This window comes from Salmo salar, chromosome ssa25 (genome assembly GCF_905237065.1).
Source record: "Salmo salar chromosome ssa25, Ssal_v3.1, whole genome shotgun sequence".
Lineage (NCBI taxonomy): Eukaryota > Metazoa > Chordata > Actinopteri > Salmoniformes > Salmonidae > Salmo > Salmo salar.
The window spans coordinates 16,481,483-16,508,437 of NC_059466.1; the positions used below are offsets into that span (position 1 = coordinate 16,481,483).

Genomic DNA, 26,955 nt, shown 5'->3' on the forward strand with positions numbered 1-26,955 from the left:
AGCATTTGGGCTTGTATAAATATGTATAAATCTTTGTTGAGAAAAAATAGAATTCCCAGCTGTTGTGGAAAGTTTGAAGGGTGCACTTTCTACCCTCAACTTGTTCCTCTGCTCCCCCAGTAAACTTACGACACACTGGGGGGTGCTCCCTGGGCTGGCCCCACAAAGACACAGGCATGGACCGCTTTGTGTCCCGTGAGCCCCCCAGTACTCCCCCCTCAGTGTTGTGATGGAGTAGAGATGCTCTGGGTCTTAGTCAGATTGGTAAAGACTCAGCAGCATGATGAAGTATCCACCTCAAGGTATCCACTGAACAGAGCACACTTCAACAACATGGTTCTCAGCGTTGGCATAGTGTCACAACATATACTATCAAAATAACAGATATGCTCTATAACACTTGTTAGAAAAGTGACACATTCAATAATACCCAGCTACATGTCAAATATAGCCAGGGTTTCAGGTGGCTGTGTTTGTTCTACAGTGTTGTGGTGTGGAAGTTTGAGCTGAGAGAGAAAAGCCCACCCCTCAGAGTAGGGAAGGAAAAGGCCTTGGATTGGCCTGGGAGTGAAAGGGAGAGAAAGAGAGGGCTATTCAGAGCACGATTCCTCTCATTCATTGTCTGCCCCCTTACATTTGAATACTCTCACTCGCTGCAGATGAGAAAATGCTTCAGCCTTCGCATTGTTGGCTTTCTCTCTCTTCTTTTCTATTTGCAATTAAATGCATTTCAAATGGAACAACTGTACAGAAAGAAATTCTGATAACAGAGAAATCCATTGCTTTTTAACCTCCTTTGTTAGGGTTTTGCATTTTGGAGTGCGGTTTTTATTATGTGAATTGCACAATCAAAAACATATCTTTGTGGAGAAAACACCATACAGCTTAAATAGTTCTTCATTGAAAATTAAATTGTGTTTTGAAAAATAATTTGCGTCCCATATTTTCCCTCTATTTTGAATCCAGAGCCTGTGTTTCAATGAGGCACTTGTATGCAACATCCGACAGCAGCCTTGTTGTCCTGTGTGGTATCATAGTCTCCACCCAGGTCATGTGATGGGATCAGTTCATTAGCTTAGACTGTCATCTGGTCATTTACAGCTTAACACCCTCCATATGCATTGTGTTTGCTTTGTGTGCAAATCATCAACTGCAAAACAAATCTCTTCCTCCAGCCATGCATTTTGAAGGATTTGAACGCTGTAAATAACTCCAAAACCTCTTCTTACGAGGTTTACCCCGAAGCACTTTGTAACTTATCAGGGCTGCCTTGTGCCTCCTCTAATGCCTGCATTATGCTGAAATGTAAATCGGTAAGCTGCCAGAGAGGTGGGCGGGAAGCACTGGAGAAAGAATCACTGAATGGTCTAGCCAATATTCTGATTTTGGCATAGCAAAAAATAAATAGCAGTTTTGTTTTCAGCAGCCAGTTCCACAACAATATACCATATTTTATTCCCTTGTTATACTGTAATTGTTGAACAATTCTGTCTGTGATTTGGAGATCCTGAGATCCGGCACAGAGGAACAAAGGGTAAACCCAGTGAGCAAAATTGTGTTGAAATTAGGTACATTTTCATTTCTTAATGAATGTTGAAAATAATATTTTCCGGATCTTGAAAATACATTATTTTGGTTATTGTTTCTATGGCCAAATGTCAACCGTACGTACATTCACTTATGTCTACATGTCAATGAAGAAAGCACTATATCACATTGAAATGCTTTATTACAATTGAAATAGGAAAATGGAGCAAACTAAAGATTGCAGTATGGAATATGTATTATTCCTCCCATCTGTCACATGGACTTAGGTTAGCTTTTTCAAAGGCTTTCAAACTTGTAGTGATCATGTTAAAAGTTTTTAGATCAATAGAAAAAAACAACAGAACACTTAAACTACGATAACATTCTCAGTAACGGTTACAGAAAAGTTTTTCTTGCTCTGACAGTGATATGTGGTTGTTTCTCTACCTTAGTTGAAGGCACTGTAAGTCGCTCTGGATAAGAGCGTGTGCTGAAAGGACAAATTGTAAATGTGAAAAGGAACACTTTCAAAGTGAGCTTCGGTGCCCAAACAAGACCAAATTTGGTTTTACCAGATATCTAAGCTGACTGGATATCTATGTCTCACAAGTTTGGACAGCACAGTACAGTACAGTAGAGCACAGTAGTGTTAAGTTCAGTACAGTACAGTAGAGTTTAGTTCAGTAGAGTACAGTACAGTAGGGTGCAGTACAATATAGTACATTATACTATACTTTACTGTGCTCTACTGTGCTGTACTTTACTCTACTGTACTGTACGGAAATATACTATACTCTACTTTAATATACTGTACTCTGCTGTGCTCTACTGTGCTGTACTGTGCTGTCCAAACCTGTGAAACTTGGACATCTATGCTTGGTTCAGATTTGGTCCAGACTGGACTAAATCTAAACCAATCATAGACGTCTATGTTTGGGCCAAATCAAATTTCAATGTCTATTCAACGTCCAGGGACGTCGGTGTCAGACGGTGCCTACTGGAAATACTCACTTAAAGAGGATCCTGCATTATAGCTCTTGACAGGATTTGTGAGAAGAGCATGGAACAGCCGAGCACTTTAAACACTCAACGCTCTTTTTATCCCTCTATAATGCAACTTTAATGTATTCTGATTGAAAAGTGCCCAAGGTCTTTTTTTGTACTTCTAATTTCCATTTCTAATGGTACAAGGGGAGAGATTAGTAATTAGTCCAGGGCCCTTTAAATGCATGTAATAAGTGTTGGTTGTACTGTACTGTAGGTTGCCCATATAAACCTTATGTTGATGATCATGGATAGCGTCTTGATTAATTTCAACACATGTAGACTTTTAATGGCAATTTATCTAAGAACATTGTTTTTCATGCTGCTTGTCCTCGAATCGGCTTTACAATTTGAAGATAACATCATGGGAATCTTCTAAATAATTGACCCGAAGCATTATTTCACGGCAACTATAAATCTTATTTTCCAGTGTCTAATTAGGCCAGTTTGTGACAGAAGTTGGTAAACTAGTTTGTTGAGGACATGTTGCCTCTAGTTATTAGTTTGAAGGTGGATATAGAAGTCTTATAGAGGATTAAGACAGTATACTGGGACACTCAATAGGCTTACATCTATAGGCTACACCGCCCAGACCAACATAAAGGCAATATACAGGAAGTTATTGCCTGGAATGGTTGGAATTTTAAATGGTGGCAGTTAATTTCCATACCTAGACTATTTGATGGTGTTTTTGGGAAAGCATCATGAAGGCAACATAGGTGGCTTGGTCAATCATGCCCCTGAACAAAGACCACAAACAAAACAATACTGCCCCCCTCATGTCATTTAAACACACTGCATCTCTCTTTTTCTCTCTCTCTCTAAAAGTTCCTATAATACAATTTAAATGTAAAGCAATTCAACAGGTGATGACCTATAACGAAAGGTGACTATATACAGAGCTGGTGAAGTAGGCATGAACTATCATGAAATATAACCCAAAAGTAGAAATGGGGCCACACCTGCAACCTCATATTTGCATTTGAACTGTACCTGCTGTAATTCTAAATCAAGGTTTCTAACACTAGCATGGGTAATCGGGTTTACACTGTACCTCTGCTATAAGCAGAGGTCATAGCATCCTTTCAGCTGAATGTATTGAATCTGAATGGCTTTCATACCCAACACTACAAAATAAACAAGGCAAGGCCTTTCTTGGGCAACAATGAATAAGACTGGAAGCATCCACCATACTCCAGTCCCGTTCACTTTTAACAGTGTGTGATTGCCTCAGCAGGCTATCAATTGTGATCTGAGAGGACAAAAGATGCCTTTCTATCAATTAGACTGAGGTGCTGTGAGTGTGGCTTAGAGTGCTGGTTTAAATCAGGTGATTCAGTTGCTCCTCCAATCAGTTCTTCCCGTTTTCAGACCACTGAGCTCGGTTCTCAGTGAATGAAACTGAAGTACTCTCGATTACAATTTGAAAAGGCCCTCTTTCTTCCAACCAACACATTATATTCCTCCAAATGTGTACACAGCACAACGCGCTGAACAGAATATTCACCTAGCCATTAAGGAAATGGATGCATTTTGCCATCAACATGTTAATAAGTAGATCATTTCACAAATTAAGCATCACCTCCTTCTGTGATATCTCTTTGAAATGCTATTAAAGGAGAATTTTCATTTGCAGCACTTCAAAGGCTGAGCAGCACTTTCCCTTTATGTAATGCTGGCCTTTCATTTGGAACTTTCCATTTTAGAACAATGCCACTTCCATTGGGGCTGATACGGGTAGGACTCTCAACACTAGCCCGGACAATATTGTCTCTCAAACAAAAACAAAAGAGGACAACACTGCATGCATATTCCACACTGGTGCAATTAGCAGCTCAAAAATCAACAGCACTCAAATTGTTCTCATACGGTGGTCAACCACTCAGTGCAAAATCAAAGGGTAATAATACATGAATTGAAATGATAATGGGGATGAGGTGAAACAAATGGAGTGGATAAAAGCATTACCGGGCACAATAGACGGGTTAGCTGACAACATCACAAAACGATGCGCATCGCTTATTGGGTCAGAAGGCCATGTGTTGTTGAGATTCTGGATGGCCAGATAGCTAGAAACAATGACAAGAAGCTGCCATGTGGGGAATCGTTGGTGCCTCGTTTCAGCTAGTTTTATCTTGTTCTTGATACCATGTTTTGTATTGAGGTGTTTTGACTGATGTCACGTTTATGCTAATATGCAAGGCCGGCTCCAGGGGGCCAACCAAATCTCGCTTAGGGCCCCGAAAGGCTTATGCCTATTTCTGAGTATTTCCTGTGTTGTCTTAGAATTTAGTATAACTTCAGGACATCAGGGCCAGATTAGGTATCAGTAGGTGCCAAATCTCAGGAAAAAAACTAATACATTATACATCTGAATAACTGGGTCGTTCCACCAATTAGGTGCCTTTTTGAGTAGTGTAACTTGATGATTTTTGTTGTTGTTGTTGATTTCACCTAATTTTAGCATTCTGTCATAAAGAACACATGTTCAATTTATTAAAAAACATTTTCCCATCTCAAGAGGTTAAATTAAAAAAGGGACTATAGTAAGTGCCTATTAAGTGCCAAAGAAAGTAACAGTGTTGACTATTTCATCTTAAGTCAGCCATAAATCCTCTTGTGACAGGGGGAATGGAAGATTGTTGTGTGCAACAGTGAGGGGCAATTGAATGCAAGCTTCAAAAGAAATTGTAATTGTGAAAAAAATGTCTAGCCTGTCTATTTATGGGTAACAGGGTTGAAGTGTTACGCTCAACCCACTCAGTTTTCCACCACAAAACCAGTGCCTAGAAAAAAAGAGTAGAACCAGCTCACCTGAGTTTACACTATGATTTGACTATTAGATGTTCAATGTTTCTTTAAATTATTTTGAAGAAAAAAAAACAATGTAAAAAGGAATAGTATCACCATATTAAAACTAGAGTTCAGTTCAGTTCACGTAACATGGTTGACCTTAAAATGAGGGACAAGGCTTTTTTTTTTTACCTTAAAATGAATCCCTAGTCACATTAAATCAATAATGATCTTTAGAAATGACTTTGTCAAAGCAACAAATTAACTAGGGCTTTACAATGATGGTGAACACTCGAATACATTTCGGGGTTAAATGGGTTCAAATCTCCATAGGATGCACAGAGGATGCACAGAGGATGCACAGAGGGAAATATCAACATGCTGATTTATTGCATTTTCCACGTGGTCTATATTAAAGGGAACTTCATTTAATAAATATAAAATATATAGATAAAAATATATATATTTGTGCACAATGTCTATTTAAAATATCAAAGGGACCCAAAAGGCGCTCATTTCGTGAAACAACCCAGCTACAACCCATTTACCTAGTAAAGCTTATACTTTCTAAAGCTATAGCAGGAAGAAATTGTACCATGTAACATTGGAGTGCTGGACTACAGTGACAAGCTGCACATAAGAAGTAACTTATACAACTGTGTACATACCCTCAAATACTTATTTTCCAGTACACTTGCCACCATTGTATTTCAAAGATGGCTCTCTAGCACCACCATGTGTTTCAATGGAGGCTTTGGGGTTCTATATGACAGATTTCACATTCCATGAAATACAAAAGCTTGATTTAGGATATCATGTAATTCATTCAAAGTGTTCTAAAGATCTATTGAAATGAATGGTTAACCATAAGGATTTTTGAGTCCAAGAAAATATGATTGCTTGTGGTACATGATGAGAAGCATATGCACAAATTCTGAAGTTTTTTTGTTGAAAAGTGCATACTCATCGAGGTCAGGGGCAACATTCAGTTGAACACATGATTTGAAAGAGTTCCTTAGGGGTCTATCAGATGATACCAGTATGACTGTAGTCACATACTGAGTACATGAAAGGTTACTAAACAGTAAACAGAGAAAGGTAGACGAATGATGATAAAAATTATTTAAAATGTTCAAATTGTTCATGACTGTGGAGATGAAACACCTACTGAACTATGCCTTTTTTGCATTAAAAGCACCAAAGTTGAAATTCATGCCTTCTGCCAGAGGGCAGTTTTAGAAAGCAATGGTAGAGTTGAAAGTGGTGTGAATAATGTCAAATAGTTACAGTCACTGTGGTACTTCTGTGGTTGGGAATGGGCACCACATGAACGGTAGGAGAAAAAACTAAGGCTTATCTTGTCACATGATCAATTGCCTGGAGGCCCAATACTTTTTATTTTTCCTCATCTGCTACCACGGGATCTTTAACTGAGGGCAAGCATTGTGCAAACGTACGGACATCTTTGTTCTCTGGGTTCTTAAAAGACACAGGGTGGGTAGTTTTATCACTTGTCCCCAGAAATCTTATTTTATAATTTCTGGGAAGAACGGGTGAATTTACTGGAGGCCTGCAGCCCACTGTCAATGCTATCTGTAATTGTGCTGAATGGGTTGGAAATTACGAAGTGGGCCTTGAATTAATTTTTTATTTTTAAATGGGAAAGGCAAAGACCATGACATTGAATTAGTTCCATCTCTGTGTCTTATTGGAACTTATTGACCACATCATTGCTGTGAACAGGTGTACAAATCAATTTTTAGGGAGAAGGCAGAAGATTACAGCTGCGTGAAAGATGAGGGCTCTGGTGCTGGTGCTGGGGCATTTTTTTTTGGTGACACGGCCCGATTCTACAGAGGCTCAGTTTCCTCGAGTCTGCAGCACGGTGGAGGGGATCGTCTCAAAGCAGTGCTGCCCTGCTCTCGGCTCTGATCCTGCTAATGTGTGTGGATCTTTATCTGGACGAGGAAACTGCTCCGACATCAGAGTCAGTACCAAACCCTGGGGCGGACCGTATAGGTTGAGAAACCGAGATGACCGTGAAAGGTGGCCAACAAAATTTTTTAATCAAACTTGCAGGTGCTTCGGTAAGTATTGAAGTTATAATATTGAAAATGTTAAACTTCCTCTAAGGGATCTCTATTATCTATATAAGGATCTAACTTTAGGTTAAAATTACATGTACAAAAGTGTATTAGTATGTTGTACAGCATAGCTACATTATGATCTATATTCCCTTCATGTGTCTAGGTAACTTTGGTGGCTTCGACTGTGGCCAGTGTAAGTTTGGCTGGACAGGACCAAACTGTGACGTACGTAAAGCCCCGGTGGTGAGGAAGAACATCCACTCTCTGACTCCAGCTGAGCTTCAGGAGTTTCTGGATGTGTTGGACCAGGCCAAGAACACCACCCACCCAGACTATGTCATCGCCACACAGCACTGGCTGGGCCTGCTGGGGCCCAATGGAACCCAGCCCCAGTTCTCCAATATTTCCATCTACGACTTCTTTACATGGCAGCATTACTACTCTGTCAGAGACACGCTCCTTGGTAAATGTGATGTACCACACAAACAACCAAACAAGAAAGTATAATGATGACCATTTACATGTGCACAATGTTAAACAATTGAATATCTATTACATATCTGTGACCAGTACGTTTAATCTTTTCTAGGACCTGGACGTCTTTTCAAACACATTGATTTCTCCCACAAAGGACCTGCCTTTATAACCTGGCACAGATACCACCTACTCAGTCTGGAGAGAGACCTGCAGGTAAGAGTGAGGAGGTCATTTCATTGTGGCCTTATTATTCTCACGAGTATGCACGTTAATGGGAAATGTCTACAGAATGTGTATAGCAGAATGACCTCTCTTCTGCAGAGACTGACTGGCAATGAGAACTTTGCTGTTCCATACTGGAACTTTGCCACAGGGCAGACTGAGTGTGACGTCTGCACAGACTCTCTCCTGGGGGGACGCAACCCAGACAACCCCTCCCTCATCAGTAACCAGTCCAGGTTCTCCAATTGGGGGGTGGTGTGTAACAGGTCTGGAGCAATTTGTGTCAAAATGCTGAGTGTATGTGGCTAAGCATAGGTGAATGAGTATTTGTGTCTGTGCCTGCACGCATGTGTGTTTGTGTTTGTGTGCACGCATGCACACAAGCGCGTACCTTCACTTATGTGTACAGGGGATAGCATCTCTATTCATAATTAAATAACATCTGTCTTCTCTCCCAGCATGGATGAATATAACCGCCTGGTCACTTTGTGTAATGGGACCAGTGAGGGACATATAAGGAGAGGTCAGGTAGGGAGGAGCAACATGAGTCTTCCCACAATGAATGACGTCAGGAGTTGTCTCAGACTCAGAGACTTTGACCGTTCTCCCTACTACACTAACTCTACCTTCAGCTTCAGGTCATTTTCCTTCGATAACTCACTTTTTCTCTTGGCAAAAGTGTTATGTGTGTATGCTAACGATAAAATATGACCTGTTGTTAACAGGAATTCTCTTGAAGGCTATGACAAGCCAGATGGTGAGGCAGAGCTTGACTCCTCAGTGAACAACCTGCACAACCTGGTCCACTCCTTCCTCAATGGAACCAGCGCTCTGTCTCACTCCGCAGCCAATGATCCCATCTTTCTAGTAATGAAAAATAAAACAAATAAGATATCATTTAATTCAATAAAACAAAACAAGTGCATGTACATTTCATAATAATAATGCGTTTTTACTTAGTTTGTATAACTAAGAAATGTATTTGTATAGGTTCTCCATGCTTTCACTGATGCCATTTTTGATGAGTGGATGAGGAAGTCTGTTCCACCAAACTCCAGTTTCCCCGATGAGATGGCCCCCATTGGTCACAACAGAGATTACAACATGGTGCCATTCTTCCCTCCTGTGACCAATGAAGAGATTTACGTTGCGTCTGACCAGCTGGGATATTCTTATGCCATTTCACTGGATGGTTAGTGATTCAACATTTCAACAGGCATTTGCACTACGCATTCAACGCTAATGGTAAGAAAATGAAGTAAGCACCAATTCATTTCAGAGTTTGCTTTCTTTCCATTTGTCTTTCAGAGAATGACGGTAATCCTGTATTTGTCGTGAGAACTACTTTGACAGGCATTTTCATGGGCCTACTGGCTGTGCTCATGGTAGTCGTGGTTTACATGCTGCACCGGCGAAGAAAGCATGGCTTTGAACCCTTAATACAATACAATAGAAAGTACATAGACAACTCTTGAACTTTTCTTGAGCTAAAGTCTAACAGTAACCCAAAGAAAGACTACGGTTTATTTGATTAAGCTTGTATGCAATGTTCATATTAACGTAATACACAGCCATACTTATTGGATCAATTGAAACATACTGTAACTCAAGCTAAGTACTTATTTCATCAACATAAAACCCTGAGGGTAGAATGTTTGAGACCTGTAATATTTATATTCAGCCAATCAGAACCACACAAGGGATGAACCCATACAGAATAATGAACATTTACTGAATATTTATTAATTTATTGAGAGCCCATTTTCAGTTCTTGTTCTGTAATGTTTGATTCTATGTTTTGGACAAAAATGTAGCTTATGTTTGAGAATAAATATTTGTACACCCTTTGATTCTGATTCCAGTTATCTTTCCTTTCCTTTGTTTGCCTATTAGGCCCCTTGCTTTTTTACATTTTTACTAACAACATGCCACTGACTTTGAGTAAAGCCAGAGTGTCTATGTACGCGGATGACTCAACACTATACACGTCAGCTACTCCAGCGATTGAAATGACTGCAACACTTGACGAAGAGTGGGTGGCAAGGAATAAGTTAGCCCTAAATATTTCTAAAACTAAAAGCATTGTATTTGGGACAAAACATTCAGTAAACCGTAAACCTCAACTGCCTTAATTTTGCTTTACCCCAGGAAGAGATCCATAATAAATACAAATACAAATTCAATTGTGTGCATTAAGTTTTACTTGAAATATATTATAACTCCATGGTTTACTCAATTCACTTCTTCTTTATAATTTCTATAACACATTCCATTTGGCTTTTTCCAGTAATCCTACTGGCTAATCCTGTTAAGTGCAGTGAACCTTATAGTACCCGTTGTATAAGGCAATGGCTCCCATACTGTGTGTCGGCACCCACTTGTGGGACGCGACAGGTGGTGGCATTTTTTGTACTTACAAATAATGTCATTATTATACAGTCGGTTTCTTAAAATTGGTCACAAGAGCCCCTACTCAAATCCACATCCAGTTAAATGTTATGAAGAAGAGGGTTTTATTAATCAATTATTAACTTATTATTTTGGTCTGGGTATGTTTTTTTCACTGCTTAACCCTGGTAGGTCATGAAGCAGAATGTTTGGTAACCCCTAGGAATGTGTAGAATTTACATACCTCTTGAATGTTATGTCAAAATGTATATTACCGCCTAAATAGACAGTAAGTTTATGGTTGTCATGAATCTTGCCATGGAGGCAGAACTGAGCTATTTCCACTAAATGGGGCAACTTCAAAGTCAAAATGGGTTATACCGTAAAAATTCATGAAAACAAACATCTACTTTTTGGTCTTAATTTAAAATGAGTGTTAGCAGTGTGGTTAAGGTTAAGGTTAAGGTTAGGGTCAGGTTTAAAATCAGATTTTATAACTTTGTGGCTGTGCTAGTTAGTGACCATTCTGTCGAGCTGCCTCCAGGTCAAGATTCATAACAATAAATGCCAACCTACAAATAGACATACACAAAATATATATATATTTTTTTTATGAGATTGCCATAAACAATAACTACTAATGCTGCATTCTTCTAGAAAGGTCTAGATCTCACCTTTCGGGTAAAATAGTTATAAATTACTGTGGCGCAGTCACTTTTGAGTACACAAGCTCAAGTACATAGTTTACGAAAATATACAAATAAAAGCGATTCTTTGTCTGGATAGGTCAGAAAATGTGACACTCACTCCCTATGCAAATGTGGGTCTGAAACCTGAGACTTCAAGTCAGCCCCATTGACAGAGTCATAGTGGAAAGCAGATTGATGGAGCTTTCTGGCACTATAAGGCACTGGACCCTGCCTCGTTCACTCGTCAGTCAGAACCGGTCCAGAACAGCTCACAGTCCCCTATATAGGGGACTTAACATCTAACCCTATCTAAGAGGTATGGTCACACAAAGGGAGGGGCTATTTTCTCTCTTGATAACCACACTACATTCTGACTCTTTCTGTTGATTTCTTACATTAGGTCCATAAAATGTTGGCTTTTGAGTAATTCAGCAACTGCGTAGACTTGCAGAGAGAAAATATGATTGTGTCCATTAAATAAACAACATATTAGTGTATCTTTCTTTATGACAATAATGGACAGTGTTAAAATACCAGCAAATTGTTTCTACAAATCTTCACAGAATAGTATTTGTTTAATTAAAAAATGTATTTCGGGACTCAGGACTTTTTTTCTTGGATTCCATTTTTTATTTTTATTAGCGGATTAGAATTTATTTGTAAAAAATGATCACATGCCCTCACTAGCCGTATATGTAAACTCAGCAAAAAAAGAAACAACCCTTTTTCAGGACCCTGTCGTTCAAAGATAATTTGTAAAAATCCAAATAACTTCACAGATCTTCATTGTAAAGGGTTTAAATACTGCTTGTTCAATGAACCATAAACAATTAATGAACATGCACATGTGGAACGGTCATTAAGACACTAACAGCTTACAGATGGTAGGCAATTAAGGTCACAGTTATGAAAACTTAGGACACTAAGGAGGACTTTCTACTGACTCTGAAAAACACCAAAAGAAAGATGCCCAGGGTCCCTCCTCATCTGCGTGAACATGCCTTAGGCATGCTGCAATGAGGCATGAGGACTGCAGATGTGGCCAGGGCAATAAATTGCAATGTCTGTATTGTGAGACGCCTAAGACAGCACTACAGGGAGACAGGACGGACAGCTGATCGTCCTCGCAGTGGCAGACCACATGTAACAACACCTGCACAGGATAGGTACATCTGAACATCACACCTGCGGGACAGGTACAGGATGGGAACAACAACTCCCCGAGTTACACCAGGAACGCACAATCCCTCCATCAGTGCTCAGACTGTCCGAAATAGGCTGAGAGAGGTTGGACTGAGGGCTTGTAGGCCTGTTGTAAGGCAGGTCCTCACCAGACATCACCGGCAACTACGTCACCTATGTGCACAAACCCACTGTCGTTGGACCAGACAGGACTGGCAAAAAGTGCTCTTCACTGACGGGTCACGGTTTTGTCTCACCAGGGGTGATGGTCAGATTCGCGTTTATCGTCGAAGGAATGAGTGTTACACCGAGGCCTCTGCTCTGGAGTGGGATCGATTTGGAGGTGGAGGGTCCGTCATGGTCTGGGGCGGTGTTTCACAGCATTATCGGACTGAGCTTTTTGTCATTGCAGGCAATCTCAATGCTGTGCGTTACAGGGAAGACATCGTCCTCCCTCATGTGGTACCCTTCCTGCAGGCTCATCCTGACATGACCCTCCAGCATGACAATGCCACCAGCCATACTGCTCGTTCTGTGCGTGATTTCCTGCAAGACAGGAATGTCAGTGTTCTGCCATGGCTAGCGAAGCCATTGAGCACGTCTGGGACCTGTTGGATCGGAGGGTGAGGGCGAGGGCCATTCCCACCAGAAATGTCTGGGAACTTGCAGGTGCCTTGGTGGAAGAGTGGGGTAACATCTCACAGCAAGAACTGGCAAATCTGGTGCAGTCCATGAGGAGGAGATGCACTGCAGTACTTAATGCAGCTGGTGGCCACACCAGATACTGACGGTTACTTTTGATTTTGACCCCACCTTTGTTCAGGGACACATTATTCCATTTCTGTTAGTCACATGTTTGTGGAACTTGTTCAGTTTATGTCTCAGTTGTTGAATCTTGTTATATTCATACAAATATTTACACATGTAAAATGTTCTGAAAATATACGCACTTGACAGTGAGAGGACGTTTCTTTTTTTGTTGCTGAGTTTAGGTATTCTTGTGACTTTTCACTCAACAGTCACATGCCAGGCCATAGGTAAGAGGTGGAAGGGAAAATCTAGCTAATCACACGAGCACAAAGCATATGACATCAGACATTTCTGCACTGGCGTACCAAGCATCATATACCTTCGTTGATGTTTTTGGAGCTCCTCCCACAGAACGAAGAATGCTTGGTTCTAAGAAAGATTCAACAATCGTTTGATGACTTTTTCCCAGCGCAGTATAAGATAACAAATTCTTAGTACTCCAGTATACAATATAGCCTACTTGTTCATTATGTTGCTTAAGGCAAAAATGTAATTTAACTCTCCCAGTCCATAGAAACAACCCTACCAGAGTAGCATACTTTAACAGTCTAAATGTAAGAGTTTGGTTGTGGTTGGGGAACTTTCTTGTCACAAGGGTGACCCTTTCAGCAAGCTCTGTACTAAAATCTCAGAGGACAAATATCTCATGACCTGAGGACTTGTTGAAATACGTAAAAAGAAAGGAGATTTGGTACAGTAATACACCAGAAGTACAGCATTAGACTGAAAAGTCTGAACATAGTTTAGATTATACCAGAGAAAAGGGAAATAATTGGTCGAAGTATAACATTTCAGCCTGCATGTTCTTAATCCGCATGGCCTCCATACGCCAAAATTAGCACAATCTGATCAAGGTATTTTAATCTGTTTTTCCCGATGCAGAGTTGTAGTAAACATAACTTGCGTGATTCGGAAGTCTCTTTAGTTTTTGTGTTCAGATGAAGATTTCTTTGCATGAACTATGTGAGCCATGTTTTGTAGTACTAGGCTATCATGATTTAAACAATTTAAGGTTATATGAATGATATGTCATGCGATAAAATGGCAAAAACAACCTTATAAATTACACTAAACAGAACTGATGACTGGATTATAGTTTGTTTTATAATTCTCTATGACCTTTTTTCTCCACAATTGGTAGTTACAGTCTTGTTGCTGCAACTTCCGTACAGACTCAGGAGAGGCAAAGGTCGAGAGCCATGCGTCTTCCAACACAACCCAACCAAGCCACACTGCTTCTTGACACAATGCCCACTTAACCCAGAAGCCAGCCGCACCAAGGTGTCAGAGGAAACACTGTACACCTGGCAACTGTGCCCAGCCCACCACAGGAGTCACTAGTGCACGATGGGACAAGGATATCCCTGCCAGCCTAACCCTCCCCTAACCCAGACAATTGTGCGCCACCCCATGGGTCTCCCGGTCGCGGCCGGCTGTGACAGAGCCTGGACTCAAACCCAGAATCTCTAGTGGCACAGCAAGCACTGCGATGCAGTGTCTTAGGCCACTGCACCACTCGGGAGGCCTGACTGGATTATAATTAGTAGGTTATCAGACTTGCAAAAGTGATCGGATTTCAATATCTATTGTTAAATTGTGTGAACTTTTTGTTGGATTATTCAAGGGACAATATTGTGAGTTTCACAGTATATGGACCTGTAGATACCATATTCTGTTGACTACCCAACACCCTAAGTATTTTGGCCTGAGGCGTTTCACTGGACTCTGGTATGAGTCCAGCTCATAGTTCTCGTGTGTCAGGTGATTACCACGAGACCATGATCTTAATCCTTTCTGACCATACTTATAGAGGGCACATACATTGGAAGCTTTTTTAACGTTCCTGAGACTGACTGGATCACAGTGTACTTTCTCTCAGGCTGTCCCTCGTGAAATTATATTTATGACTGTAGCCAAATGTTGAATACACAACTGAGGAGCGTTACAAATGTGATTCCATACCCTTTAGGGGGAAATAATTGAGCACGTAATTGCTGTGAACTGGTGTACAAACTGGTTTGTGAGTGGCCATACGAGGACAAGAGGTGTTGAAGATGATCAAGGCGCTGGTGCTAGGTTTGGTTTGTTTTGTGACATGGCCCGATTCTACAGAGGCTCAGTTTCCTCGAGTCTGCAGCACGGTGGAGGGGATCGTCTCAAAGCAGTGCTGCCCTGCTCTCGGCTCTGATCCTGCTAATGTGTGTGGATCTTTATCTGGACGAGGAAACTGCTCCGACATCAGAGTCAGTACCAAACCCTGGGGCGGACCGTATAGGTTGAGAAATGTTGATGATCGAGAAAGGTGGCCTATCAAATTCTTCAATCGGACATGCAGGTGCTCTGGTAAGTCAAATTAAAATGAAGTGCTACATTTAAAGGGGGCATGTGCAGTTGCAGCATACATTTTTGGACTTGTAAATTAATGATATGTACCCATTGATTATTGAAGAAAATAACGTATAAATGCCTCATAAGCTAAGTTCAACTGTTGTATCCCATCAGACACCAAAATATAAGCTTGTTTTACTCCAATGTTTGTAAACAAAGTTAATATAAACAAACACTATATAGCCTAAAAACATGGTTAAACTCTGTCTATGAATTTGAGAGTGGTTACATTTCTCCAGCCCCATCCCTCAGCTTTTTATCGAATCAGGGGCCGGGAGTGGGTTTGTTATTGTTTCAACTGCTGATTGCGCCTTTAAGTCTTAAATAAATGCTTTCAGCAAATCAGTGTTCACTATTGAAAAATATAGCTTTTTGCTTGGATCACATTAGAACCTAAAACAACGATTGAAAATTGCTAAAGGGCAACTTCACCACTTTTCATCCACATATGAATTATCTTTAGCACCAAACCAGTGTCTACAAATGAAAACGGAATGTTTCTATGATCTGTGGTTAAAGAGATAAGATGAGAAGGTCCTAAAAAATGCTTCCCTGTGACATAATAGGATTAAAAGTAAGAAAAACAGGGATTTTCAAAACCTGCAATGAGTTTCTAGCCAGAGGGAGGGTATTGTCTAGCCAGAGGGAGGGCTCCCGAGTGGCGCAGCAGTCTAAGGTACTGCATCTCAGTGCTAGAGGTGTCACTACAGACTCTGGTTTGATTCTAGGCTGCATTACAAACGGCCGTGTTTGGGAGTCCCATAGGGCTGTGCACAATTGGCCCAGCGTCGTCCGGGTTAAGGTTTGGCCAGGGTAGTAAATAAGAATTCGTTTTTAACTAACATGCCTATTTAAAGAAAGGTTAAATAATACATTTTCTTGCTCCCCATGTCACTATTTTTAACATTTGTTAACACTTTTAACATTGTATTTTTTATGCAAAACGTCGAAATGCGCCCTTTTCACATATGTAGGCATTAGTTTGGTGCTGGAGATTGCGGTTGAAAAGTTGCGGAGTTGCCCTTTAGGTGGGAATTGTGATAATTGGGAATTGTGATAATTGAACTGTCCCCATAAGTTTAAGGAATGGTCCACATTTTTGACTGTTCCCATATACTTGATTTACATTATCTATATTCCCTTCATGTGTCTAGGTAACTTTGGTGGCTTCGACTGTGGCCAGTGTAAGTTTGGCTGGACAGGACCAAACTGTGAAGTACGTAAAGCCCCGGTGGTGAGGAAGAACATCCACTCTCTGACTCCAGCTGAGCTTCAGGAGTTTCTGGATGTGTTGGACCGGGCCAAGAACACCACCCACCCAGACTATGTCATCGCCACACAACACTGGCTGGGCCTGTTGGGGCCCAATGGAACCCAGCCCCAGTTCTCCAATATTTCCATCTACGACTTCTTTGTGTGGCAGCATTACTACTCTGTCAGAGACACACTTCTAGGTACAACACCCATTGATTATTTTATAATTTCATACATTTATAGATGAAATAATAATTACAATATATTTCAATATACAGCAGCGTTGCAGTTCTTGACATAAAATGGTGCCTACTACCATACTCTGTTCAAAGGCATTTCAATATTTTGTCTCACCCATTCACTCTGAATGGCACACATACACAATCCATGGCTCAATTGTCTCAAGTCATTAAAAAAAAAAATTCTACCTGTCTCCTCCCCTTCATCTACACTGATTGAAGTGGATTTAACACGCGACATCAATAAAGGATCATAGCTTGTCTACGTCATGGAAAGAGCAGGTGTTCTTAATGTTTTGTACATTCAGTGTATATTAAATGACATTCAACCTTCAAGCTAATCCCTTCTTGGTTGGAACATAAATGAAAGACAAATGTTCTAAATGTATCACTTGCTGTGTTACTTATTTACTAGTTATATGTTTATATAAAACTCTCCAATCTCCATGTATTGTATAGATAGCAGAAGAGAACATTCAGAAGTTGCTCATGAAAAACCTTGTGTTTCTCTGTAGGTCCAGGTCGTCCTTTCAAGGCCATTGACTTCTCCCACAAAGGACCAGCCTTCATCACCTGGCACAGATACCACCTACTCAGTCTGGAGAGAGACCTGCAGGTAAGAGTGGGTTTGAATGATGACGAGAAAGACGTGAAAAACGGCTTCAAATATTGATGAGAATGGAAGTAAACCTTTCCTCAATTCTGCAGAGACTGACTGGCAATGAGAACTTTGCTGTTCCATACTGGAACTTTGCCACAGGGCAGACTGAGTGTGACGTCTGCACAGACTCTCTCCTGGGGGGACGCAACCCAGACAACCCCTCCCTCATCAGTAACCAGTCCAGGTTCTCCAATTGGGGAGTGGTGTGCGACAGGTGCGTTTTTGGACAGAAATGAGTTAAAACATTGTGGGCAGGTTACCCGGAAACAGATTAAGGCCTGGATTCAATCAGACCGTGCGTTAACCAGTGTTAACCACCAATGTTTTGGTGGGGTTGGAGGTGCAACTGTGGTATGAGGTGACATATCGGTGAGCGGCTGCTCTCATGTGTCACAAACCACTTCATTATTATCCCTACTGTGTTAGAGGTTCAAACCTGCGCTCGAAAGTGCAGGCATTATCGATATTAGAAATAATGACTCTCAAATATCAAATCATTGATATGTTAGGCTCAGTGGCAATTTTAGCATGTAAATCTTGGTAGGGCAAACTCAACCAATTCTTTTAGATGCATGCCAGCAAATAGGCTACACTACACCACACAACACTAAACAATACATTCATTAAACTATAACGGTGACAAACGGTGCCCACAAACTGTTAGAGCCTACATAAATCTGTCCCGACAGAGGAGCTTTCTTTTCAGCATCATGGAATGGATCCTTATTACCGCTACATCTGGCTATCAGCGTAGCCTCATCTGGCAGCGGAAACGTTCATTCATCCTCCTTTACTGCCTTTTTAAAAACAATAGCTGATATTGCTGACTTGCTTAAACAAATATGGTTTCTACTGACTCCTTGTGGATTTGTGTAACTTGATAAAAACGGCATTATCCTTCAATAATAACTAATGCTGACATCGGTTTTGACTTTTAAACCATACACAAACATTATTACATTTATGTTCAGTAGATTCATGATGTCTGTTCTTATGTCACTAAAACTAAGCTCCAAGTATAAGCAAGTGCAAGCAAACAAGCTGCGGCGAGGTAGGCCTTCGTTCAGCACTTTCAAAATGGTTAGAAATTCAGATAGGCGTTAGTTCAGATAAATGTTAACTTTATTCTTCTTTAAGTCCCCACAGAGAGAGAGAGAGAGCGAGCGAGAGAGACACTGTTAACCTACCATTTGAAGTATTTTATTAGGCCAAACAAAACAACCCTCGCAATATCAACTGGAATTACATGGGTCTATTACTTACTGGCAAACATGGTTACAGACCCAACAACATTATAGTATCCCCTCCTCATGGAGAAAAGCACATGAACTAATTATAATTCACAAAGTAAGCAGGACAAAGAAATGCATCATTCCAAAATTGCCTAAAATGATGAATAAGTTACTAATGAGATAGACCTACAGTGCATTCAGAAAGTATTCAGACACCTTGACTTATTCCACATTTTGTTGCATTACAGACTTATTCTAAAATGGATGAAATCGTTTTTTCCCCCTCATCAATCTACATTTTAGTCATTTTAGCAGACGCTCTTATCCAGAGCGACTTACAGTAGTGAATGCATACATTTCATATTTTTTTTTCCCTGTGCTGGCCCCCCGTGGGAATCGAACCCACAACCCTGGCGTTGCAAACACCATGCTCTACCAACTGAGCTACATACCCCATAATGACGAAGCAACATTTGTTTTTGCAAATGTATACAAATAAAAAACTTCAATATCACATTCACGTAAGTATTTAGACCCTTTATTCAGTACTTTGTTGAAGCACCTTTGGCAGCAATTACAGCCTCGAGTCTTCTTGGGTATCACGCTACAAGTTTGGCACACCTGTATATGGGGAGTTTCTCCCATCCTTCTCTGCAGATCCTCTCAAGCTCTGTCAGGTTAGATGGGGAGCGTCGCTGCACAACAATTTTCAGGTCTTTCCGGAGATGTTCGATTGGGTTCTAGTCCAGGCTCTGGCTGGGCCTCTTAAGGACATTCAGACACTTGTCCTGAAGCCACTCCTGCGTTGTTGTGGCTGTGTGCTTAGGGTCGTTGTCCTGTTGGAAGGTGAACCTTCACCCCATTCTGAGGTCCTGAGCGCTTTGGAGCAGGTTTTCATCAAGGATCTCTCTGTCCTTTGCTCCGTTCCTCTTTCCCTCAATCCTAACTAGTCTCCCTGCCACTAAAAAACATCCCCACAGCATGATGCTGCCACCACCATGCTTCACCATAGGGATGGTGGAAGTTTTTATTGGTACTCTTTCCCAGATCTGTGCCTCGACACAATCCTGTCCCGGAGCTCTACGGACAATTCTTTCGACTTCATGGCTTGGTTTTTGCTCTGACCTGCACTGTCAACTGTGAGACCTTATATAGACAGGTGTGTCTTTCCAAATCATGTCCAATCAATTGAATTTACCACATGTGGACTCCAATCAATGTTGTAGAAACATCTCAAGGATACGCTTGAGCTAGATTTCGAGTCTCATAGCAACGGGTCTGAATACTTATGTAAATAAAGTATTTTTGTTTTTTATTTTCATTTAATTTGATAAAAATTTCTAAACCGGTTTTCACTTTGTAATTATGGAGTATTGTATGTGGATTGATGAGGAAATTGTTTTATTTAATCAATTTTAGAATAAGTCTGTAATGTAACAAAATGTGGAAAAGGAGAAAGGGTCAGAATACTTTCCGAATGCACCGTAAGCAAAATAGCAATTGAGATGTAACAAGTATGGCATAAGGGAACGATGTGCAGATAAGAGCCAGTGGTGTGTATTCATGGATGCCAAGGGAAGCCAGGCTTCCCCCAAAAATCTACCAAAAGTGAAAATGTCTTTCATCTCTCTGTGTTTCATAATTTTCTTTCAATTCACAAGAGGCTGAATGTATCTCACAAGAGAAAGCATCTGAGCGAGCGAAACAGCATCCCTATGTTTCTCTACGTATAGGCCATCTATCAGACGCTGTGTGGTCCAATTGAATTGTTGCTGACCGTAGCATTGAAGGCTAGGTAAGCCAGCGAGCATCTGGCCTCCCTTCATAAAAAAAGTATACAAGTTTTGCCAATTAGTGTTGAGCTAAACTGAGCAAGTCCTGGCACACCCAAAAAAAGTGTAAAGGGAAGCCAGCTTGGATTTGGCATTCCCATTTAGAGCATACGTCATTGACTTGTATTGTTGCATCTCGTTGTGTTGTTGTCATCTGGTGGCTAGCTAGCCAGCTAGCTAAAATTGGCCCTTTCTTAAATTAGCCATGGATTGAGATAGAGATTTGGACTTGTGGTTTTACTTAATTCTCCGTACTGGTCAATGATTATAACGGCGATTCTGATCCAACCATTAATTCATACATTGTAGTACCCATGGCCTGAGAGGATGGAAGTTCAATATGTAGCTAGATGTTGAAGGCTAATGCTAACTAGCTAACGTTCACCTTGTTTGAGGAGAGTGCACAGTTATGACCTTGAAAATGTATCAATAAACCAATAGGCACATTTGGGCAGACTGGATACAAGATTTTGAACAGAATGCAAAAGTTCATTGGATCAGTCTAAAACTATGTACATACACTGCTGCCATCTAGTGGCCAAAATCTAAATTGCACCAGCATCCCGGAGTCGCTTCTTCACTGTTGACATTGAGACTGGTGTTTGCGAGTACTATTTAATGAAGCTGCCAGTTGAGGACTTGTGAGGCATCGGTTTCTCAAACTAGACACTCTAATGTACTTGTCCTCCTGCTCAGTTGTGCACCGGGGCCTCCCACTCCTCTTTCTATTCTGGTTAGAGCCAGTTTGCGCTGTTCTGTGAAGGGAGTAGTACACAGCGTTGTACGAGATCTTCAGTTTCTTGGCAATTTCTCGCATGGAATAGCCTTCATTTCTCAGAACAAGAATAGACAATAAATTTGCTTTTCTTTCAAAAACAAGGTCATTTCTAAGTGACCCCAAACTTTTGAACGGTAATGTATATATATATATATATATTATATATTTTTTAGCTAAACAGGTAGAGTCGCCACTGGTTAGGCTAACGCATGTTTTCATGTTCATTTGGCTGGAGGGATTTATGCCTATGAGTCTAACTTGTAACTGTGGGCTGCATGGGATTTGTCAGATTATAGTCGAGTGTGGTTTTGTTGCATCCAACGGCAGTCTCTGCGATAACGCAACGAGCCACTGGTGGAGTCGACAGATCTCAAGAAGTTCCACCTTCGACACCGCAAAAACAACGCTATGTCAATCGGATTGAATCTAGCCCAAAACCTAGTCCTGGACTAAAAAGCATGTTCAATTAAGAAGTTTCATTGAAAGTAAAGGACTAGGCCTAATCCATGTCTGGGAAACCATGCCCTGTATGTACTATACCTGTGCTGTTTATGCTTTGTGGGCCTATGCTGGTTTTGATACTACTGGGTACATTTTCATCATATATTTTGTACCAGACTCACTGTCCTAAAATGTTGCTTGAATTTTCCCCCCTCCCCAGCCTGGATGAATATAACCGCCTGGTCACTCTCTGTAATGGGACCAGTGAGGGGAGCATTAGGAGAGGTCAGATGGGTGGCGCGAGGACCGACATGAGTCTGCCCACCATGAATGATGTCAAAAGCTGTTTAAACATCAGAGACTTTGACAACGCTCCCTTCTACACTAACTCTACCTTCAGCTTCAGGTAACCTAATCTATTGACACTGACCTGGGACTTTACCCATAAGGTATTATCCAATAAAATAACGTTGAGTAATCTGTCTAAATTGCATTGTTTCTGACTTCCAACTGTAATTTGTTTTCTATACAGGAATTCTCTTGAAGGCTATGAGAAGCCGGATGGCGAGGCAGAGCTTGACTCCTCAGTGAACAACCTGCACAACCTGGTCCACTCCTTCCTCAATGGAACCAGCGCTCTGTCTCACTCCGCAGCCAATGACCCCATCTTTCTAGTAATGATCTAGTTTGTACAACTGCTTATGAGTCCATGTATTTCCGTATTGTATTTGACTGTCATGTGGGATAAAGTAAACTATTTTGTAGTTAGCCGTTTTCTGTGCAGAAGATGCTTAAACGTTTGATATCACCTTAAATGAAGGTGATCATGTATGTAACGACACAGTAATAACTGTAATAACAACACAGTGGTTACTATGTAATTACATGATACTAGAGTTATGGCGCTTTAAGTTGTTACACAATTTTGTAATTCCACATCCACTTGCTGACGGTTATCCCACTGATATTATTAGATATTTTCTTGTTCCACTATGTAACTAGTTTTGTTATTACACGTTTGAAAGTCACCTGTGAATGATCATTTTAATAACTTGAACCAATATATGACCTTGTTACTATACTATACAGTGCCGCTGCCACCAAATCCACAGGTAATACCAGGGTTGATACCGTCTTGATGTAATTAACTACTGGTTATTTTAAATACATTTAAGTCTGTGTTCTTACCTGCTTCTAAGGTTATAGAGAATAAAAAGTAATGTAAGAGCAACATAGTTGAACGGGATACACTTGTAATTATCATGTAGCCAGACAGGACCAAGCTACTTATTAATGTGAAGTGAAACCCAGTAGGTAATAATGCATTTCATTATTATGTAGTTAGCATATAACAGCCTCGCATGTCCTAGTCTATTTACATCATTAGATCAAGATGGTATCAACCCTGGAATTACACTTGAATTTGATGGCAGTGTAGTTACATGTAACAAGGTCATATTTTGGTTTGACTAATTATTAACATTGTAATTCACAGGGGACTTTCAAATGTGTAATTACATAGGGGAACAATAACATGTGGAATAACATGAATAATGATACATGTGGGATAACCTTCAGCAAGTGGATGTGGAATTACACAGTCCTTGTTCCAATTGTGTAATACCTGATACCACTAAACCCTATTACAATGTAAATGCATAGCAATAACTATGTGGTTACTTTATTGTTACTACAGTTATTACTGTGCAGTTACATAGTAATAAAGGGCAATTTGATGTAGTGTTGGCAACTTAATTTAAAGTGCTACCAAATGTTTTAAAATTACATAACTCTCTATCTCATTAAAAGGTGCTCCATGCTTTCACTGATGCCATTTTTGATGAGTGGATGAGGAAGTCTGTTCCACCAAACTCCAGTTTCCCCGATGAGATGGCCCCCATTGGTCACAACAGAGATTACAACATGGTGCCATTCTTCCCTCCTGTGACCAATGAAGAGATTTACGTTGCGTCTGACCAGCTGGGATATTCTTATGCCATTTCGCTGGATGGTTAGTGATTTCACAGTCGTCTTTGCAATAAAATTAATCGTCATCAACTTTTTCTTATTTTATTATCAGGTCAAAATGAAATAAGAAAGCTCTCATAAAGGTCTTGTTTGCGTTAAATCTTTTTTCTTAAATCCCTTCCTCAGCTACGGACAGTGGATTTGTGTTTGTGCTGGGGTCCACCCTGGGCGGTGTTTTCCTGGGTCTTCTGGTTCTTCTACTTGTCTTGGTCCTCTACTTGCAGCAGCGCAGGAAACGTGGCTTTGAACCCCTTATCAATGCACAGTTCACCAACAAAAAGTACACAGAGGAAGCCTAAACAGTATGTACTGTAACACTTTGGGTTAGTATCCTTGTTGCTTCTCATGTTGAAATGTACCTCAGTACTAAATTACTCGCGCTCTGTCAAACCAGACATTGTTGATGGGAATTTACAGTACAATGTATTAGTGCTTTGCATCTTCTTTTACCTACACTATCCTGTTCTTGTTCTGTTTAAAAAAATAACAGAGCATACAGTAGGACATTTTGTTTATGTGAAATGATTTAATAATATGATGATATTGTCACCTATACTGTATCCATTATTACCTAAGATTGACATTATCCAGTTTTTGTCCCTAATTGGAGAATCCATTATAATATATCGATTTTTTTCTGTTAGGCATTTAAATAACATTTTCAAAAATTGCAAAGCTATTATTATCTTTTTAACAAATATTTATTTGCATGAAAGAGTAACAAAACACAGATGCAACCATTTTAATTGCATTAAAAAACTGTAAGGCATATTTGTTTGTACGGTCTTTATGTTAACTAGATAATCAACCTTATTGGCATGAAACTGTTTTCCAACTCCAAGCAAGATATTATCATGATCGTATTTTTTTGTTGTTGTTACAATAGAATGCATTTGATTGTGTGAAATGTTGATGAATAAGGTTTCTGAAACATTTGTTTTTTACATTACTTTTGCTGATCCATGAACATACAGTACAAGACAAAATATAGGAAAAATATGACCATTAAAAGTGCAATAATACAAAAAAATAAAATCTGCATCCTGCCAGATCATTATTCATAATAAAGAATCTTATTTTAAGGACACACTGACAAAGAGACAAAAATGTTTGTTCTCTATTATTTTGCACATCATCATCATCATTTGCCAAGGTGAACACTAATACTGGTTTATCAAGAGGCAACGAAGCAAGCTCACAATTGATATGCTGCAACAAGGCCAATAAGAGATGATAATAAGAGCTGAAGGATATTAATATAATACTGGCTAACTCCCTTGATATGTATGCTTAGCTTAGCTGGCCTTCATGGTTTACAGAGTTGACCGGCCGGCCCTCTGAGAACACCATACTACTTGAGGCTGGTTTTGTTGGTTAGCATTTGAGGGGGGAAATACAGTACGCCCCCTTCAGTAATGCCAATCCTTTCCCAGTCTCTGTAGGTACGCTCTACTGCCTATCCTCACTGGAGCGTTCAACCCTGTCCAGACACTCTCTACCTTCTAAGATTCTCATTTCACAGGTGGCTGTGGTCGGCTTTGAGCCTGTCTCTGCACACAGAACCACTCAGGCGCCAGAGATAAATGAAGGGGCCTTTTTTTTTGCCTTTGGCATTTTTTTGTCTTCAATGTGCTATGTTTTTACCTACTACAATTTGGCACCTCATCTTGTTTTTAGTAATGAGTGAATAACTACATATAAACAACATTTGGTTTGAATCAATATTATGTGTACTGTAATTTCGTCAGATCTACTTGTGAATTATAAAGACATTGGTGGTTACAGTTAAATACAGATGTTGACATTAGCTCACTTGACATTAGAGATATTTAAGTGCATTAACTTTAACTGCACATTTATCTTCCATAAAACGGATTAATTCATGATCTTGTCAATAAATGTTGGAAATCTTGAAATCTGAGGGCCTCAAAAGTCGGAGGGCCTCAGTTGAGTTCATAAGAAGTGCTTGCTAGAATTGTTAGAACATGGTGTCTTACTGTATCTAAATTTGCCTTCATAATTACAGATGGGAAGTTAGACATCACATTGCAGGTAATGAAAACACTAGATGAACATATGCTTATGAAGTTAAGCATGTGCAGTTCAAAAAAAGTTGAATTAACATAAAAAATATCTCAATCCTGAGTTATCAGGTAAAGGTTCATATCTGAGGATATAAAAAATATAAGGGGAAAAAATTATGTAAACTTTCAATAACCTCACACCAATAAATGTAGGCCGATCCTTTCTAAATAGTTGGACATTCTCTTATTCTCTCCAATTATGGGAAAATCTGACATAGTGGATATCACCATATAACATAACCTAAAGCAATAATTCTGATGAGGTTCTTTGTGGTATGATAACATCTGCACTCAAAACAACAGAATGCAGTAAATGGTAAAAACTTATATTAGATACACTACATGGCCAAAAGAATGTGGACACCTGCTCGTCAAAACATCTAATTCCAAAATCATGGGCATTAATATGGAGTTGGTCCCCCCTTTGCTTCCATTCAGCCACAAGAGCATTAGTGAGGTCGGGCACTGACGTTGGGCGATTAGGCCTGGCTCGCAGTCGGCGTTCCAATTTTTATTTTATTTATTTCACCAATTCATGCCAAAGGAGTTCGATAGGGTTGAGGCCCAGACTCTGTGCAGGCCAGTCAAGTACTTCCACACCGATCTCGACAAACCATTTCTGTATGAACTTTGCTTTGTGCACGGGGGCATTGACATGCTGAACAGGAAAGGGTCTTCCCCAAACTGTTGCCACAAAGTTGGAAGCACAGAATCGCCTAGAATGTCATTGTATGCTGTAGTGTTAAGATTTCTCTTCACTGGAACTAAGGGGCCTAGCTGGAACCATGAAAAACTGCCC

General features: G+C 40.2%; 2 protein-coding genes across 2 annotated transcripts; both read left to right on the forward strand.

Annotated features, from left to right (window-relative positions):
- The first annotated feature begins 6,844 nt into the window (after positions 1-6,844).
- On the forward strand, positions 6,845-10,000 carry LOC100137092 (dopachrome tautomerase-like). The gene is made up of 8 exons (XM_014173392.2): positions 6,845-7,451; positions 7,615-7,914; positions 8,041-8,141; positions 8,250-8,416; positions 8,609-8,788; positions 8,876-9,017; positions 9,141-9,342; positions 9,459-10,000. Exons 1-8 carry the CDS (start codon positions 7,160-7,162, stop codon positions 9,623-9,625), a joined length of 1,551 nt encoding a protein of 516 aa, XP_014028867.2. The 5' UTR covers positions 6,845-7,159; the 3' UTR covers positions 9,626-10,000.
- A 5,053-nt stretch (positions 10,001-15,053) lies between these two features.
- Positions 15,054-25,102, forward strand: dct (L-dopachrome tautomerase-like). Its single transcript, NM_001123688.2, is given in 8 exon segments — positions 15,054-15,562; positions 16,762-17,061; positions 17,616-17,716; positions 17,809-17,975; positions 22,265-22,450; positions 22,577-22,718; positions 23,854-24,055; positions 24,199-25,102. Coding segments are annotated over 8 exon segments (1,560 nt in total). The 5' UTR covers positions 15,054-15,273; the 3' UTR covers positions 24,372-25,102.
- The last annotated feature ends 1,853 nt before the right edge of the window (positions 25,103-26,955 follow it).